The sequence below is a fragment of the Arctopsyche grandis genome, chromosome 2 (genome assembly GCF_051622035.1).
Source record: "Arctopsyche grandis isolate Sample6627 chromosome 2, ASM5162203v2, whole genome shotgun sequence".
NCBI lineage: Eukaryota > Metazoa > Arthropoda > Insecta > Trichoptera > Hydropsychidae > Arctopsyche > Arctopsyche grandis.
Genome location: NC_135356.1, coordinates 9,004,565 through 9,019,346, shown reverse-complemented (window position 1 = coordinate 9,019,346; position 14,782 = coordinate 9,004,565). Strand labels below are relative to the sequence as shown.

Here is a 14,782-nt window from a genome sequence, read left to right as displayed (position 1 = left end):
GTCTTTATATGAGAATTAAATAAAATTCCACTTAGAAAAATCACATTTCGACTATTCTTGTGGATTAATACAAAAATTCGTTTATTTTCTCGAGGTAAGCCAGTCATCAATTGAATTTTTGTTATGTACGATGTACGCTGCCCAACCGTCCGAAATTATATGCGAACCAGGCAGTATATGTCGGAGTATTTCATCAGGTAAAAGTCGAGTTAATTCAGGGCACGGCTGGTATTTACAGGCCACCGTTTGTATTTACATTAACTTGCTAATCTTTAAAAAAAGACTAAGAAAACTGAAAACCGGAACTGACCGATATATATTTTTTTACCGAACCGGAACGAAAAAGATGGTTCGGGTCCCTGGTTGTAACCTGTCAACTATTACCATCTATCGACAGATCGACACATTATCGTTGACCCAAAGCGGCAAAACGGTGGCCCCCCCTCCACCATGGACTCACTCAAGTCACGCCTTTGAAACGATCAATTTGGACCAATGCAATGCTGACGGAACGCGGTGACATCAGCCTGCAGTAGCCTTTTGGAGTTCGTCCGTGTCGGACGGGCACAGTCGACCGCGGGCTTGGCACGCAACGAACGCACTCTACGCGGGACTCTGAAAAGTTCGCAAGTACTCTTTAAGTAAATTTGATTTAATTCCAACCCGCCCCGCCACTGTCTAACCCTGCAACTTCGTTCTAATAGCGACCCTTGCATATAATATAGCGGTTTACAAAAAAAAAAACAACTTTTTTTTTTAAAAGTAATTTTGCATAAGCGAATTTTTTGTACAATGTGTGTCATAGTGCCTTTGTTTTGTATTTTTTTTTAATTACATGTGTATACTTTTTCTGTTGGTGATATGTATGTATGTATGTATGTATGTATGTAGGTAACTTGTATGTGATGTTGTATACATACCTGTGTGTATCAAAGTTTTACCGCATAGGTCAACAAGGCCACGAGGTAGATGCGCGATGGTAAACCAGTGGATCTCTGACTATAATATTCACGCAATAAAAAAAATCGTTCTGTGTCTCTGTACATATGTCTGAATTTATATCTGTTTATTTACATTCACGGAAATTCTGAATGCTTTAAGTATTTAGATTAACTTTTACTATCATACATACATACATGTATATATGTACATATTTTTTTGGAGAACCTTTTTTAGACTGCTATGTATATATTTCTGTATTTTAATATATGTATGCTTATGGGTCTACCTCACGGCACCGAAAGTGAAAAAGTCGAAAAACCAAATATCGAAAATCGAAAGATCAAAAAAAAGGGTGCATGGTAAACGGTACTATGTATGTATATGTAATATATATCAGTGGCATGCGGTGAAATTATCTCTCTTTTTGTCATACAGCTTTGTTTAATGTGCGCGCGTAGGATACGGGAGGAAAAGCCTGTTCCTCTCGTTCCTGTTGTATCCTGCTCGCGCAAATTAAGTGTGTAAGTACGACAGGGGGAGAGAGAGTTTTACCGCACGCCACTGATATATATATATATATATATATATATATATATATATATATATATATATATATATATATATATATCATTTCAAATTGACCCTTTTTCATTTCAAATTGACCATTATTCATTTTAAATTGACTCTTTTTCATTTAAAATTAAGCCTTTTATTTTAGCCAGCAGTATGGCTCAGTGGTAGCATGTTTAGCACCAAGTGATTATTGGGTTCGATCCCGCTATACTACTGGTTAGACTTGGATATTTGTGACTCCAAGTCGATCGTTTCTTATCAGAGTTTGCCAATTTTATCTGATCATTGTTGAAACGGTTCCTCAAAATTGGCAAAAAAATTATCTTACCTGCTGTCACAAATCTTCTGTATTCAATGTACATATGTACAATTTGTAAAAATTATGTACAAATCTAAATCCATAAATGTCTCGATGGATTAATCAATTAATTAATTTTTGTCACAAATCTTCTGTATTAATTTACATATATACAATTTGTAAAAATTTATGTAAAAGTCTAAAAATCCATAGATGTCTTGATTGATTAATTAATTAATTTCGTGTTCTTTAGCTTCTCGAAATACAGTGATTTATGTGATAAAAATGCTGCATTGCTTGCAATTAATTGTCTAGGAAGGCGCATTGGGGTCTTCCTGTCAAGCCTTCCTGGTATATATCTATGTGAAATAAAATTTCGAATTGACCCTTTTTCATCTCAAATTCACTGAAAAGGGGTTAATTTGAAATGAAAAAGGGTTAATTTGAAATTAAAGAGATTCAATTTGGAATGAAGAACCTGTATGTAAATGCATTCTCATTAGAAAGTTGATGAAATCTAATCTTTATCTAGGGTTTACAATTAGCGGAAAAATCACCGGTTTACTGAAATTTGGGAAAATTTCAGTATGTATTTTAAAGAGACGTCATTTCAGCTTTTCCTAGATGGAGGGGGGGGGGGGCAAAAGTTAGTAAATTTGTGATTGCTTTTTAATAAAACCTTTTCTTTTGGAAGAAGCTTCCGATCGATATTCTGAACTTGTTGCAGTTTCTGCTATTCGATTTGATTTAGATTCATCAAATGACATGCATGTTCCTGATCTTTTAAAAGCCCTCTTACCCCCCCCCCCCCCCAACCCTCCCAATGATGTCTTTGGTATTTTAGCATTGAAATAAATTAAAAAAATTTACTACATTGATGGAGATAATTTTAGTTCTTAGTGATAATTACTTATATATTGGAAGGTTTTTTTTATTACTTCAATAAAAACAGGGTTGGATAAAGAATAAAATCACAAATAATGATTCCAATTTAAAATTTGATTATCTTAAGCGATCGTTTTTCATCATGCTTCTTGTTTTTGTACAAATTCTATTTGCACCTGAAAGCAAATGTTGACTTGTAAAATGCATGCCATTTGTTACACTTGTAACTAACATTGTAACGTGGCAATGAAGGGCTGGGGAGATTTAAAAAGCACTTAATCATGTGCCACCATTTATGAAGCAACTTATATTATTTGAATACATACAAGTTTTTCATTTCAAATTGACCCGATTTCATTTCGAATTGACCCTTTTTTATTTCAAATTAAACCTTTTTCATTGTAAATTCAGCCCTTTTCAATGTCAATTCAAAATGAAAAGGATCAATTTGGAATGAAAAACCTATATTTAAAAATCGATCATAATATATTGATGTAAATTGTTTGCGCTAAATAGAGACTTATGCAAGCATGTTGTAGAGGCTTTCAATCCAGCAGTGGATGGTGAATGGCTGTAAATAATGATAATGGTGTATATTGTATTTTTTTTAAATTTTAATGTTAAATTTAGCCTATCAATATACAGGTTCCCGGAAAGATGCACTAAATTGCACTGAATAGTGGCGCAGTTTCGAGAAGTCCTAATTTTAAAAGGGGCTCAAAAAGAATTTATGCAATAGAATAACATACAAATATCCCATGAAGGTTTTTTGTGGAATTCTATTGCGTTAATTCTCCTTGAGCATCTTTGAAAGTTTGGATGTCTCGTGAGTGCAACTATCTCGAGTGCATTTTTCCGGTCACCCCAATATACATATTATATTTTGTGTGACAAAATTTAGCGGTGAATGCAAATTTTATTTCTTGCGCTCACAAATGATTATTTTTGGTATTGTGAATGATGGTACGAGAACAGTCACACTGTTCTCGTAACTACTTTTTTTTCACTTTATTTAAATTTAATCACAATCAGAACGGTACACACAAGTGTGCTTCTATTTCGGTCAAAGTTCACAATACATTTACCTTGCGACTAATTTATACGATTTATCACAATCTGCGATTTAGTAATGCCATATTTACGTATTGAAATTAAGCGAATTTTTTTTTTAGTATAAGCTCTGGTAATTGCTTTTACCTTGGTACGGTCCTGATGTAACCGGCTGTTTTACATTCGTATCTGATCATTTTAGTAAATCGGTTTAGATTTGTACAACGGTATGCGATGAGGAATTGGACCATTTTGAATGGCGGCGATCGCCAACCATTCCGCGCGTAATATGTTTTTATTTTGTCCACTCCGTGTGAGGATAAGTATAAAATTTGACTCATAAGCGCATCACGGCATTTATTTATGTGGGTATACATAATGTATTGAAACGTGTGATTCATATAGGAAAGATATTTATTTGCGTTCGGTGAGGTAACGCCGAGACGAGAAAAGGTTGAATCGGTTAACGTAAACCGGGTCATTTCGTTCTACGTACCGTATTGTTTGCGCGTCAACCGTTTCGCTGTGTGACTTTGCATGGATCATTGATAGTAATTATGCGACATGTCCCTGAACAAATGTACATGTGTACGTCTGAATTACATGACTGATAAGATTTTGAAAGTTTGCTATCTGCGAAAAAATCGCGTTTAATAAAATATAGGCATCCCGACAAAGCCGCGCCGAAAATGCCGCGAACGGCAATGCCACAAACAACAATGCCGCAAACGATAATGCCGTGCCGACATAGCCGCGCAGGACAAAAGTAACTTCCTATATATTATATTTGATATCCAACCAGTTGAACCCGGCATGCGTTGTGATGCTACAATAACGCATGCAATTCCCGCATATGTACATGACAGACAGATATATCGATTTTTATATATATTTAATAAAAATTAAAACTGACTCATGATTTAGACATCAGACTGACGTGGGCGCAATATTAACAAAACAAAGTTTTGCAAGAGCCTAATTGGTGGATTTATTTTTCACTTTTGTGGAAGTTTCCGATTGCCCATGAAAATAATTGAAAATATTTTTTTTCAAAGGTATCAAAAACGCCGGAATATAAAGTAAATGCTGACAAAAGGTAAAATTGAAACTTTCGCGAGACCGTCATAAATAGGGTGACGTACACGTTTTTGACGTTACGTTCTTTGCGTTCGTACCGTCGTTTTCGTTTGTTTGATTTGTCCCATTTGCTATTATTGTCATTATAATTATTTTTAAATAACCATATAACATGTACAATATTATAACATATTTAATTTTCTTTTTTTAAAGAAATGTACGCTCTGCTAAAAATGATATTACTCAACAAAAGAAGAAATGAAAATTAAAAAAATCTTTCGACTTTCAGTTGCACATAATTTTTGCAATTAAAAGAAACCGAGAATATCATTTTGTAAAATTTGTAGTTATTTTAAACGTTTCAGAAAAAAATCAGCCTACGGCACATGAACATCACATATAAAATTTTATCTTGTTTGTATTTTCCTTGTATACAAGAAATGTACATTTTCAAAAAAATATAATTCCTTGACAATATTAATGGTTATTTAAAGGAAAACTTTTAATTTTTTGGATGTGCAACACATTTGTTTTGCATGGGGGGGGGGGGGGGGGGGGCGACGATAATTTTTTGCGGAGCGTCCCATTTTGAATCCTGAGAAATATGGTCTATGGTCACCCTAGTCATAAAGCTTTATGATGTTTGTAGTTTTAGTTTAGTACGTCCAATGCTTTGTTCAATATTTGCAGTACTTAAAATAGTTGCATTTTTGCATAAAGTTGAAGATAATGAATCTGACGTACCCGTGCTTCTCAATTATTTTTCAAATAGACTTTTTTTCTCCTATCCTCCTATCTCCTAAAAAATTATCTGTTTTATTTAATTAAAATTAATATGCAGTCTTGTTTTGCGCGGCATTGACCGGATTATTCTGCGCGGCATTTTAATGCGCGGGTTTGTCGGCGGGGCAATTTCTAGCGCAGTTTTGTCGGATCACCAAATTATATACCATAAACATAATTACATCTTTGGTGTTTAATTGCTTGCGATTGTATTGGTAATACATATGTATGCTATTTGTATGCGACTGAGATCAAGTTTTTTTTCAAATGTTATTTTGTATATTTTCAACAGATTCACTGAATGAGAATAGGAAAGGGAAAGAAAACTGCAGGCCAATTTTCCGCATTATTTATGAGCACAATTTTGATGTGAGTTGTATTGTTTTATTTGTATTAATATATCTCAAAGTTAGAAGTAAAAACTCTTCCACTATAATGACGTAGGTACAACTAAATTCACCTTTCATCGGTGCAATATTTTTTGGGTCAAGTAGCACTTGCCATTCTATTCTATTCATATTTATGTTTATTCACTTCTAATAGTTTGTATTTTATTTATATTTGAATTAAATAATTCAAGTATACAAACTTATTTTAAAGTTGAAACACGTTTTCAATGAAGTGTCCCATTATTGTTTCTAACTATTTGATTGCCATTTTAGTATTATAATACAATGGTGAGACATTAAATTAAAGTCAATCTTTTTAAAACTATTTAGAATACTAAATTTAGTCGTTTGCCATTTAAGATACATATGTAGTATCTCGACAAAGATATTTCTCCAGTGGATTCAATTGGTAACTAAAAAGCAATTGATTCCTCATTATTCATAGTGATATCAGATGATATCGGTTAGTTTTGATAAGAAACTGCCCATTTGTGAAGATGTACAATATAGGAATATTCCTAATTTATTGTTTAGGTACATATTTTATCTTACATTTTCAACTACAAAATACAATTTCTTTGCTATAATATGTGTATGTTAATAGAATGTTTAAACATCTATTCAAATAACATATTGGAGTTGTTCATTAGAACCGAGAAACAGAACAGTGATAGATTTATTTAAATTTTTATAACTCATCTAAAACTCTTCAAAGATAGTATACTTTGGATTTGGAGCGTTTCGATAAGGATTTTATTTTCAAATTTGGAAACATCCAACTATGCAGGTACGTTTATTATTCATTGGAGCGCGCCCATGACGATGACGTAACTAACGCCCCCGAAACTGGTCAAACCAAAATCGAAAACATGTGGATTCGAGGTCAAGAGAGTAGCCATGTCAGCAGTGGCCCAGCTCGGAGATCGTACTGATGATCGGTTTATCTCGCAACCGTTCCCGTACGAACTGGTCGATACGCATAAGGGCGAAATCACACAGAAAGGCACGCGGTACGTGGTTTCTTTTAGATACGTGCGAAAAAATGCCATGTGCCGCGTACCTCTTGGGGTGATTTCGCCCTTACAGTGACTAGAAGTGTCATTGAATCGCATAAAAAACTTTCTCTCGCGACCTATTTCGACGATAGACAAACCTGAGATCACCGGAAGTGCTCCGGATGCACCCACGTGAAGAGATAGACAGTGATTCACATTTAGGTACATACACACTTCCCATTGCACAAAACATGCATGTTTTGTGCAAAACATCATATCTCTTCACGTGATTAACTGTCTATCTCTTCACGTGGGTGCATCCGGAGCACTTCCGGTGATCTCGCGTTTGTTTATCGTCAAAACACGTCGCGAGAGAAAGTTTTGTATGCCATTCGATGACACCTCTAGTCACAGTAATTGAATTCGAGAGCAGATCGTAATTTTGTAGGTATTTAACGCGAACGAACCTGTTTACTACGTTTGTATTACTCATTATGCAATAAATATTTTTGATATATTCAAAAGTTCAATGCGCAAGCTCAAACGATTCAATAGTCATATGTATATGTATTTTTAGCAACATGTCAGAAGTGCATACCATGTATGGAATTGTGAAATTTTAATGCTATTTGATATTGAGGTATATTTTCTATGTATAATGGAGAAATTTAGTCTAGAAGCTTAAATAATCTTACATACTCTATATTGAAATAAAAAAATTGCTCTTGTCTTGACAAAAATTTGTTCTTAGCGATTCTTCCAAAAAATTATCTATGATCTAGAATACTATGAGATAATTTTTTTTTAATTTTTTTTATATGGAACCTTTTGACTTTTTTATAATATTTATGTAGAAGTAGTAAATAATTATTTATATTTAGGTCAAATAATAGACATGTCCGGCAGTACAGAAGAATAAATGAAGAGACGTGTGAAATTAGAAGTGGAGTGCATTTGGACGAATGAATGTTGTTTTTAAATCAAAAAAATACCACTCTGTCTGAAGAAAAAGATCTTTGATCAATGTGCTTTGCCAGTAATGGCGTGTGGATGTGAAATTTGGACATGGAACGCCAAGATATTACGCAAAGTCCAATGCACTCAAAGAAGTATGGAACGCTGTATGCTCAGCATAACGAGGAAAGATAGGAAACGTAACACGTTGGTGAGTAGTATGACGAGGGTACTGGACATAGTGGATAGAGTACAGAGATTGAGATGGCAATGGGCAGGCTACGTGGCTAAAGAATGGACGAAAGGTGGACCAGTGAGAATGCAAAAGGATAAAAGGAAGACCGCAGGGAAGATAGGTAGACGAAATTAGGAAAAAGTGTGGGGTGATTTGGACGAGAGTTACGCAAAACAGAGACGAATGGGAGCGTGTTGGAGAGGCCTTCATTCAGCAGTGGATGGTGAGTGGCTGATATACATACATATGTATACAGAACCGTACCAAGGCATTGGGAATGGGAAATTTGCCAAGGGCGCAAAATCTGAAGGGCGCTCGGAGCGTGAAGCAAAACTTTCTTACGGCGAAAAATACAATATGAACAATACGTTTATTAAAGGTTTCATTTGAAGGCTTAAAAGAATCGTTAGTTAGTGGGTTTCCATTCATGCAGGTCATTTTTTTTATTGGAAAATAAAGATCCGAGGATTATTTATCGACGTTTCCGTGGACTATTTATCCATATTTTACTACATAACGTTGATTCCATAAGGTAGAACGACTAAATAAGTACACACTGTAAAGTTTTCATTAGTGATTAACGCGGCTCGTTCAGCAAACCTGAAGACATTTTCAGACGTGACAATTCAATTAGAGGTCAACTCGTAAGATAAACAACGACCGGCACGCAATGTTTATACGAACCGAGTTTCCAAGTGGACTTTCTAAATAGCGTCGTAAAGTAAAAAAGCGTTCTGTTCAATATTCTAAAATAAATCTCGTTCTCCAACATCTTACAAAGATAAACAGCAAATTTCATATTTGTCCATCGCGTTGAAAACGACTCTCATGCTGGCGTCACTACTTTGTGGTTAGTTTCATAGGCATTGTGATATATTTGACCTTTGGGTTAATTCTGTTCAAAATTCTCACCTTCTAATGTACGATAACGCATTTATTGGTAGGCTATTGATTGTATTATTATTTGATAAACATAATATTGCTTTGATATTTGGTCAAATTGCACAAAATGCACCCAATCTTGAGTGCCAAAATAATATACTTTTACATAGGTATGATATTGGGGCTTAGAATTTTCAGAATGTTTATAAATATACATATAAAGTTTTAGTTATTTAGTTAAATATGCTAATTATAAAATTCTGCCAACAAATATACTATTTTATTTAGTATGAAGTTTATTCTACGATTATTAAATTGATTTGTTTTTTCTTCTTTTGTTAGGTAAATTTTGGCGATTGATGTTCGAAGATGGGAGGCCTTCTTGGAAGAAGTAAAAATGAAGAAGGAGGAAAGAGTTTATTTGGATACAGGGTATTTCATGTTTTATTTTAAGTTTATGTACATACTTAATTTATGTTTAGAAGTGTACTTTATTAAAATTGATCAATTTAATGTTTCAGATGTGTCCCGGTGGTTCAAAAAAACAAAAAAACAAGTCGGGATTTGTATTGCATTATATGATATACAAGACATTTATGATTACTTTTATTAATTTCATTTTTTTTTGTTATAGAAATTTGGATACGTCTACTGTAAGCAATACCGATAAGTCTTCACCTACTAAAAAAACTTCAGACTGGACAGAAGTGCAGCTTCAAGTACCAGAGTCGCTACTAGAAATAGAAAATCAAATAATAAAGAACCCTCCGGTTCCCCCTCCAAGGAAGCACAAAAGTAAAACAAACACATTAGAGAAACAACATGTGAAATTGGTTGCCAATGCTAACACGGCAGATAAAACATTTACAAACAATTATGAAGACCGTATTCCGGTTGAAGAGCCAATAATAGTCCCTAGAAAAGAGCCGGTTCATATATGTGATGGAACGCATCACCATGTCACAAATATCGTCAACGGCAAAGTTATTCACAATCATTGCATCAATGTCACAAAGGCCGTTACGAAGTCTGAAGTGGAGAAGATTCCACCAGCAAGGCCCAAGTTCTTATCGACAGTCTCTCTACCTGATATTGATGAGCTGAAGCAGAACCAAGAAAAGAACATCGCGAAAACTACGAAAAATGAGTTCACCAAGGTACCTCAGAGGCAGATTTCAGTTATTTCTCTACCGACGGACAGCAAGATAACACTTTCAGATACAACAGCTGCTAGGTTAGAAAATTATCTGAGGAGATGTAAGAATTTCAGCGGACTTCCTCCTAAGCAGCTATTGGAGCAGTTACAACTCAATGGACACAATAGTGACAGTGATGACTCATGGGACGGACTAAACGATTGGGGGTTGGACATCACAGAGCATCATGGAATGCCTTTGAAATCGCCTGTACAACCTCGATACACTCTTAACAGTCCGTCGTTACTTAGGACACAAATTAAACCCAAGGAATCCTCAACTACTGTACCTATAGTAGAAGAAAATGACGAAGTTGGCTATATGAGAAATATCGCAGAAAGACGTGAAAGCATAGACGATTTCTTTGATTCAAAAGCAGAAAGTATATATTCTGTACCGAAATCTACAGAAGTCCAATTCAATACTCAGCTGGGACGTAGAGGATCTGACAGTTTTTTCCAAAACGACAAAGAATTTTACCCGGGAATCTCCGACAATATTTCTTCGTTAAAATCGAATATATTTTACACAAACGCTTTACTAGAAAGTGAATCTCAACACTTTGATAAGCCTGCACCGGTAAAACAATCCGTATCTGAAATGAAAGTCCACCCAGCAAGTTTGCCGATAGTATCCAAACCTGAAGAAAAAAACCATGCAGCAGAAAAGCAACTCATCCAATCAACAATATCCAAACCTGAAGAAAAAAACCATTCAGCAGAAAAACAAATCATCCAATCAACAATATCCAAACCTGAAGAAACGAAACACGCGACGGAAAGGCAACCGATCCAATCAGTGATGGATGCAATAGATAAATCTGTTATTGGAACTTCAAAGGGTCTAGATTTTAGTGCTCACAACGATCTGTTGGAAACGTTTCAACAGTTTTACGACGCACACGACAAATTAGCTGATAAGAACAAAAAAGATATACCAAACACTGCTTTGCCAGTTGATGCTAATTCAAATAGTAGTCATCTTTCAAGCCCCGAATGCAAACCAAAACGTAAATCTGGCAACGTTCAACATTCAAATTTACTAAAAATTATACAAGAGAATACAACTTCAGAAAAAGACTCGGATGATTCGGACAAAGAATCAAATTCACACACAAATAAAATTGAATCTGAAATTAAAAAATAGTTATGTCGTTTTTTGACATTAAAATAATTCCCAATTGTTTGGTTTAATTTAACACCTAATGTTTTTATCGATACAAGATTATTAAGTTATTATATTAATGCAATAAACTTCAATTAGTTAATTAGCAATATATTGAATTTTAAGTGCTATGAAAAATTACTAAATATTATATTAATAAAAACATAGTTTTGAATGGTAATTGTTAATTTGCTATTTACTCATTGTTATTTTCGATTTAAAGAATATTTTTAATGATGCATTTATAATTTGATAATATTTTATTTGTGTGCATTTTTTATTCATAATACGAACGTTCCAAGTTCTATCAATTTAAACGATGAATCGATATATAAAATACACATTATCTGTATACATTATGAATTTTATTTTGTAAATAGGTATAAAAAGTGTAAATAAAAGTCTCATATCTTTTTATTGCACGAGTGCTGTTATTTAATGGAACATTTGAATTATTTAGCCAGACGATAAAAACATGTTTTCACTGGGTACATTTTCAAGATGACAAAATAGTTGGATTGACGGCACAAATCTGCACTACAGCTGTCTTTGTTGCATCGGACAATGCAATAAACTGCTCTGCAACTTCTACGGCGACTCTCACTTGCGCTTCCGCAGTGGAAGCACCTATACAGTAAACAGAAATTAATCAATATCACAAATGGCATCATACAAATTTAAATTTAAGTCTCCTTATTACCCAAATGAGGAGTCGCTATAACTCGAGGATGCTGAATCAGCTCGAGAGTGATTGCATCTGTCGGTGGTTCTTGTTCGAAAACATCCAACGCTGCTCCACCGACCTAAATACAGAAATGTTATATTAAACTTTATTTCATATTGTTTAAGATTGAAAAGTTCATTGAGTCAATACATGGTCGCTCTTTAGTCCTTCCAAAAGGTCGGATTCGTTTACTAAACCACCTCTGCCGACGTTAACGATGAATATACCCTTCTTGCACTTGCTAAGAACTTTAGCACTTATCAAGTCTGGAATTAAAATGTTACACACATATTTAAAATAGTAAGAATTCTTATATGTGTGTATGATTATATATGCGATTTAAATATATAATATATACTGACTTCTCGTAGAATCCATGAGTGGTGTATGTACGGTAATGTAGTCGGCTAAAGGCCATATGTCGACCAATTCCATTTTTTCTGTATTGTATGCTTTCGCGTCTTCAGCTGATACTATTGGATCGTATCCAATGATCTGAAATATTTTTTAATATGCATATTAGATTCGTTTCAATTTCGTATGGAAATTTTCATTCTATTGGTATTTCGAATCCTATCACATTTTTTATAGAGAAGGTAGAAAATAAATTGAAATAAAGTTTATTAGCCTTTAAAAGATTTTTATTTAGTAAATTAGTGTCATCAACTGTGTAGTTATTTATAACTAGTGTTGTACCCGATGAAATATCATCGCATGGCTGTTGGCATATTAAGTAATTAAATATAAAAATTAAAAGAAATGTCCTGTATTCGATTCGCACGCGGTTGAATTTTTTTCCTATTGAAAGCGTTATCTTACACAGACACACAGAATAACGATATTATGGGTCTACCTCACGGGTCCGAATGTGAAACGCCCGAAAACGCAAATATCGGAAGGCAAAGATCGAAAATCAAAAGTTCTTAAGTCGAAAGATAAAAAAGGGTGCATGGTAAACGGTACATACTCACTTAATTTGCGCGAGCAGGATACAACAGGAACAAGAGGAACAGGCTTTTCCTCCTGTATTCTGCGCGCGCACATTAATACGGGAGGAAAAGCCTGTTCCTCTTGTTCCTGTTGTATCCTGCTCGCGCAAATTAAGTGAGTATGTACCGTTTACCATGCACGCTTTTTTTTGATCTTTCGACTTAAGATCTTTTGATTTTCGATCTTTGCCTTCCGATATTTGCATTTTCGGGCGTTTCACATTCAGGCCCGTGACGGAGACCGCGATATTATATATATGATTTGCATACAAAACTATTGTAGTTAAAAAAATATGTATGCCATTTAAGTAAAAAAATGAATAATGGAAGTTGAAAGGTCCTAAAGCTTATATTTTAGATAACTTTATTAAAATTGAACGAAAATATGATATATATGTATTTTCCTGAAACTGATATGAGAAAAATTCGCCCTGCATATATATGTATGTACATATATACATTCATATGTGCAGTCAAGTTGAATGAAAAATAATAAAAATCTTGTAAATAAAATAGGAAATACTACGACTTGTACATATATCTCTATATTTATGAGTTTATGAGTTATCTGATAAATTTTTAAGTCATTATAACAATACAAGAATAATTCAATTTGTATAAGTATTGAAAATAAAGCATTGAAAATATAATACATTTGTACATACCCTCATTCCAAAAGCGTTCATTCTGATGGCGACTTCTTTTCCAACCCGTCCAAGTCCGAGTACAGCGAGTGTTTTTCCATCGAGTTCTGACCCTTGAAACTTGGTTCTTTCCCAGAGACCCGATTTCAAGCTGGCAGCTCCTTGTGGAATGTGTCTAGCCAGTGAACTAATCAGGCCGCAAGTCAACTCGCACGCACTGATAGCGTTGCCTCCAGGTGTACTAAAGTCAAAAAGCGATTATGTTTTGTAATTGGTATAGTAGATATGAATTTGAGGGAGTAAAACTAAAGTATTCATTTACTTTAACACCAATACATTGTTTTCGGTAGCCGCATTGACATCAATGTTGTCAACGCCGGCTCCGGCTCGACCTACAACTTTGAGTTTGCTTCCGGATTCTATAACCTCACGAGTCACTTGAGTACTGGATCTTACGATCAAAGCGTCATGATACTGGAATTACATATATTAGTAAATAATTCACTCATAATTAACAACATTTTTTACTATATTTTTAAACATTTCTGTTGAAACGCAGACATATTTACTACTTCGAATGCATTGAAATTTTTCATTTGGTTTCCAAAGTGTGTTAGTAAATACAATGAAGTGTAGAAGAAAGAAAAAAAACCGATCATGGACATAAATTAAAGTAATTGGTATGTATGCAAAATACAGTGGATGCAGATTGTGAGATTGGAGAAAAGCAATAATGGAAGAATTAATACTGAAATCTCATAATGTAAAATTAATTACTCAAATTTATAATCAATACGTAAATGGAAATCTCCTATTTAACTGTTTATTTTAGAAATAAAGTCATTTGATTGATTTCTATATATTCATTTGTACGCATTCATAGCATATTTTCAAATATGTACGAAACATCAGTATATCATTGCATCAGAGAAGAACACTTAAACAAACAACTGTTACATTTCAACGTCAACAATACTGGCGTTCAAACAACTAGGACGTTCT

General features: G+C 34.2%; 2 protein-coding genes across 8 annotated transcripts in view; one reads left to right on the top strand and one right to left on the bottom strand.

Annotated features, from left to right (window-relative positions):
* Positions 1-469: 469 nt before the first annotated feature.
* Positions 470-14,782, top strand: part of LOC143922874 (uncharacterized) — a 22,725-nt gene continuing 8,412 nt past the window's right edge. The window contains exons 1-5 of one of the 7 annotated variants that reach the window (XM_077446258.1): positions 470-641; positions 5,901-5,977; positions 9,406-9,495; positions 9,585-9,619; positions 9,698-11,847. In XM_077446258.1, the coding sequence (XP_077302384.1) occupies positions 9,433-9,495; positions 9,585-9,619; positions 9,698-11,405 (1,806 nt within the window). In that variant the 5' untranslated portion in view covers positions 470-641; positions 5,901-5,977; positions 9,406-9,432 and the 3' untranslated portion in view covers positions 11,406-11,847. Of the gene's footprint in view, positions 642-5,900; positions 5,978-9,405; positions 9,496-9,584; positions 9,620-9,697; positions 11,848-14,782 lie in introns of those variants that run through there. The other 6 variants (XM_077446261.1, XM_077446259.1, XR_013261658.1 and 3 more) reach the window with 6 other exon arrangements.
* The window catches only part of LOC143922876 (D-3-phosphoglycerate dehydrogenase), a 5,138-nt gene continuing 2,011 nt past the window's right edge, over positions 11,656-14,782 (bottom strand). The window contains exons 3-8 of the mRNA XM_077446267.1: positions 14,103-14,254; positions 13,802-14,021; positions 12,510-12,642; positions 12,298-12,413; positions 12,124-12,226; positions 11,656-12,050 (exon numbers count right to left, since the gene is read on the bottom strand). Coding sequence (XP_077302393.1) covers positions 11,920-12,050; positions 12,124-12,226; positions 12,298-12,413; positions 12,510-12,642; positions 13,802-14,021; positions 14,103-14,254 — 855 coding nt within the window. The 3' untranslated portion in view covers positions 11,656-11,919. The remainder of the gene's footprint in view (positions 12,051-12,123; positions 12,227-12,297; positions 12,414-12,509; positions 12,643-13,801; positions 14,022-14,102; positions 14,255-14,782) is intronic.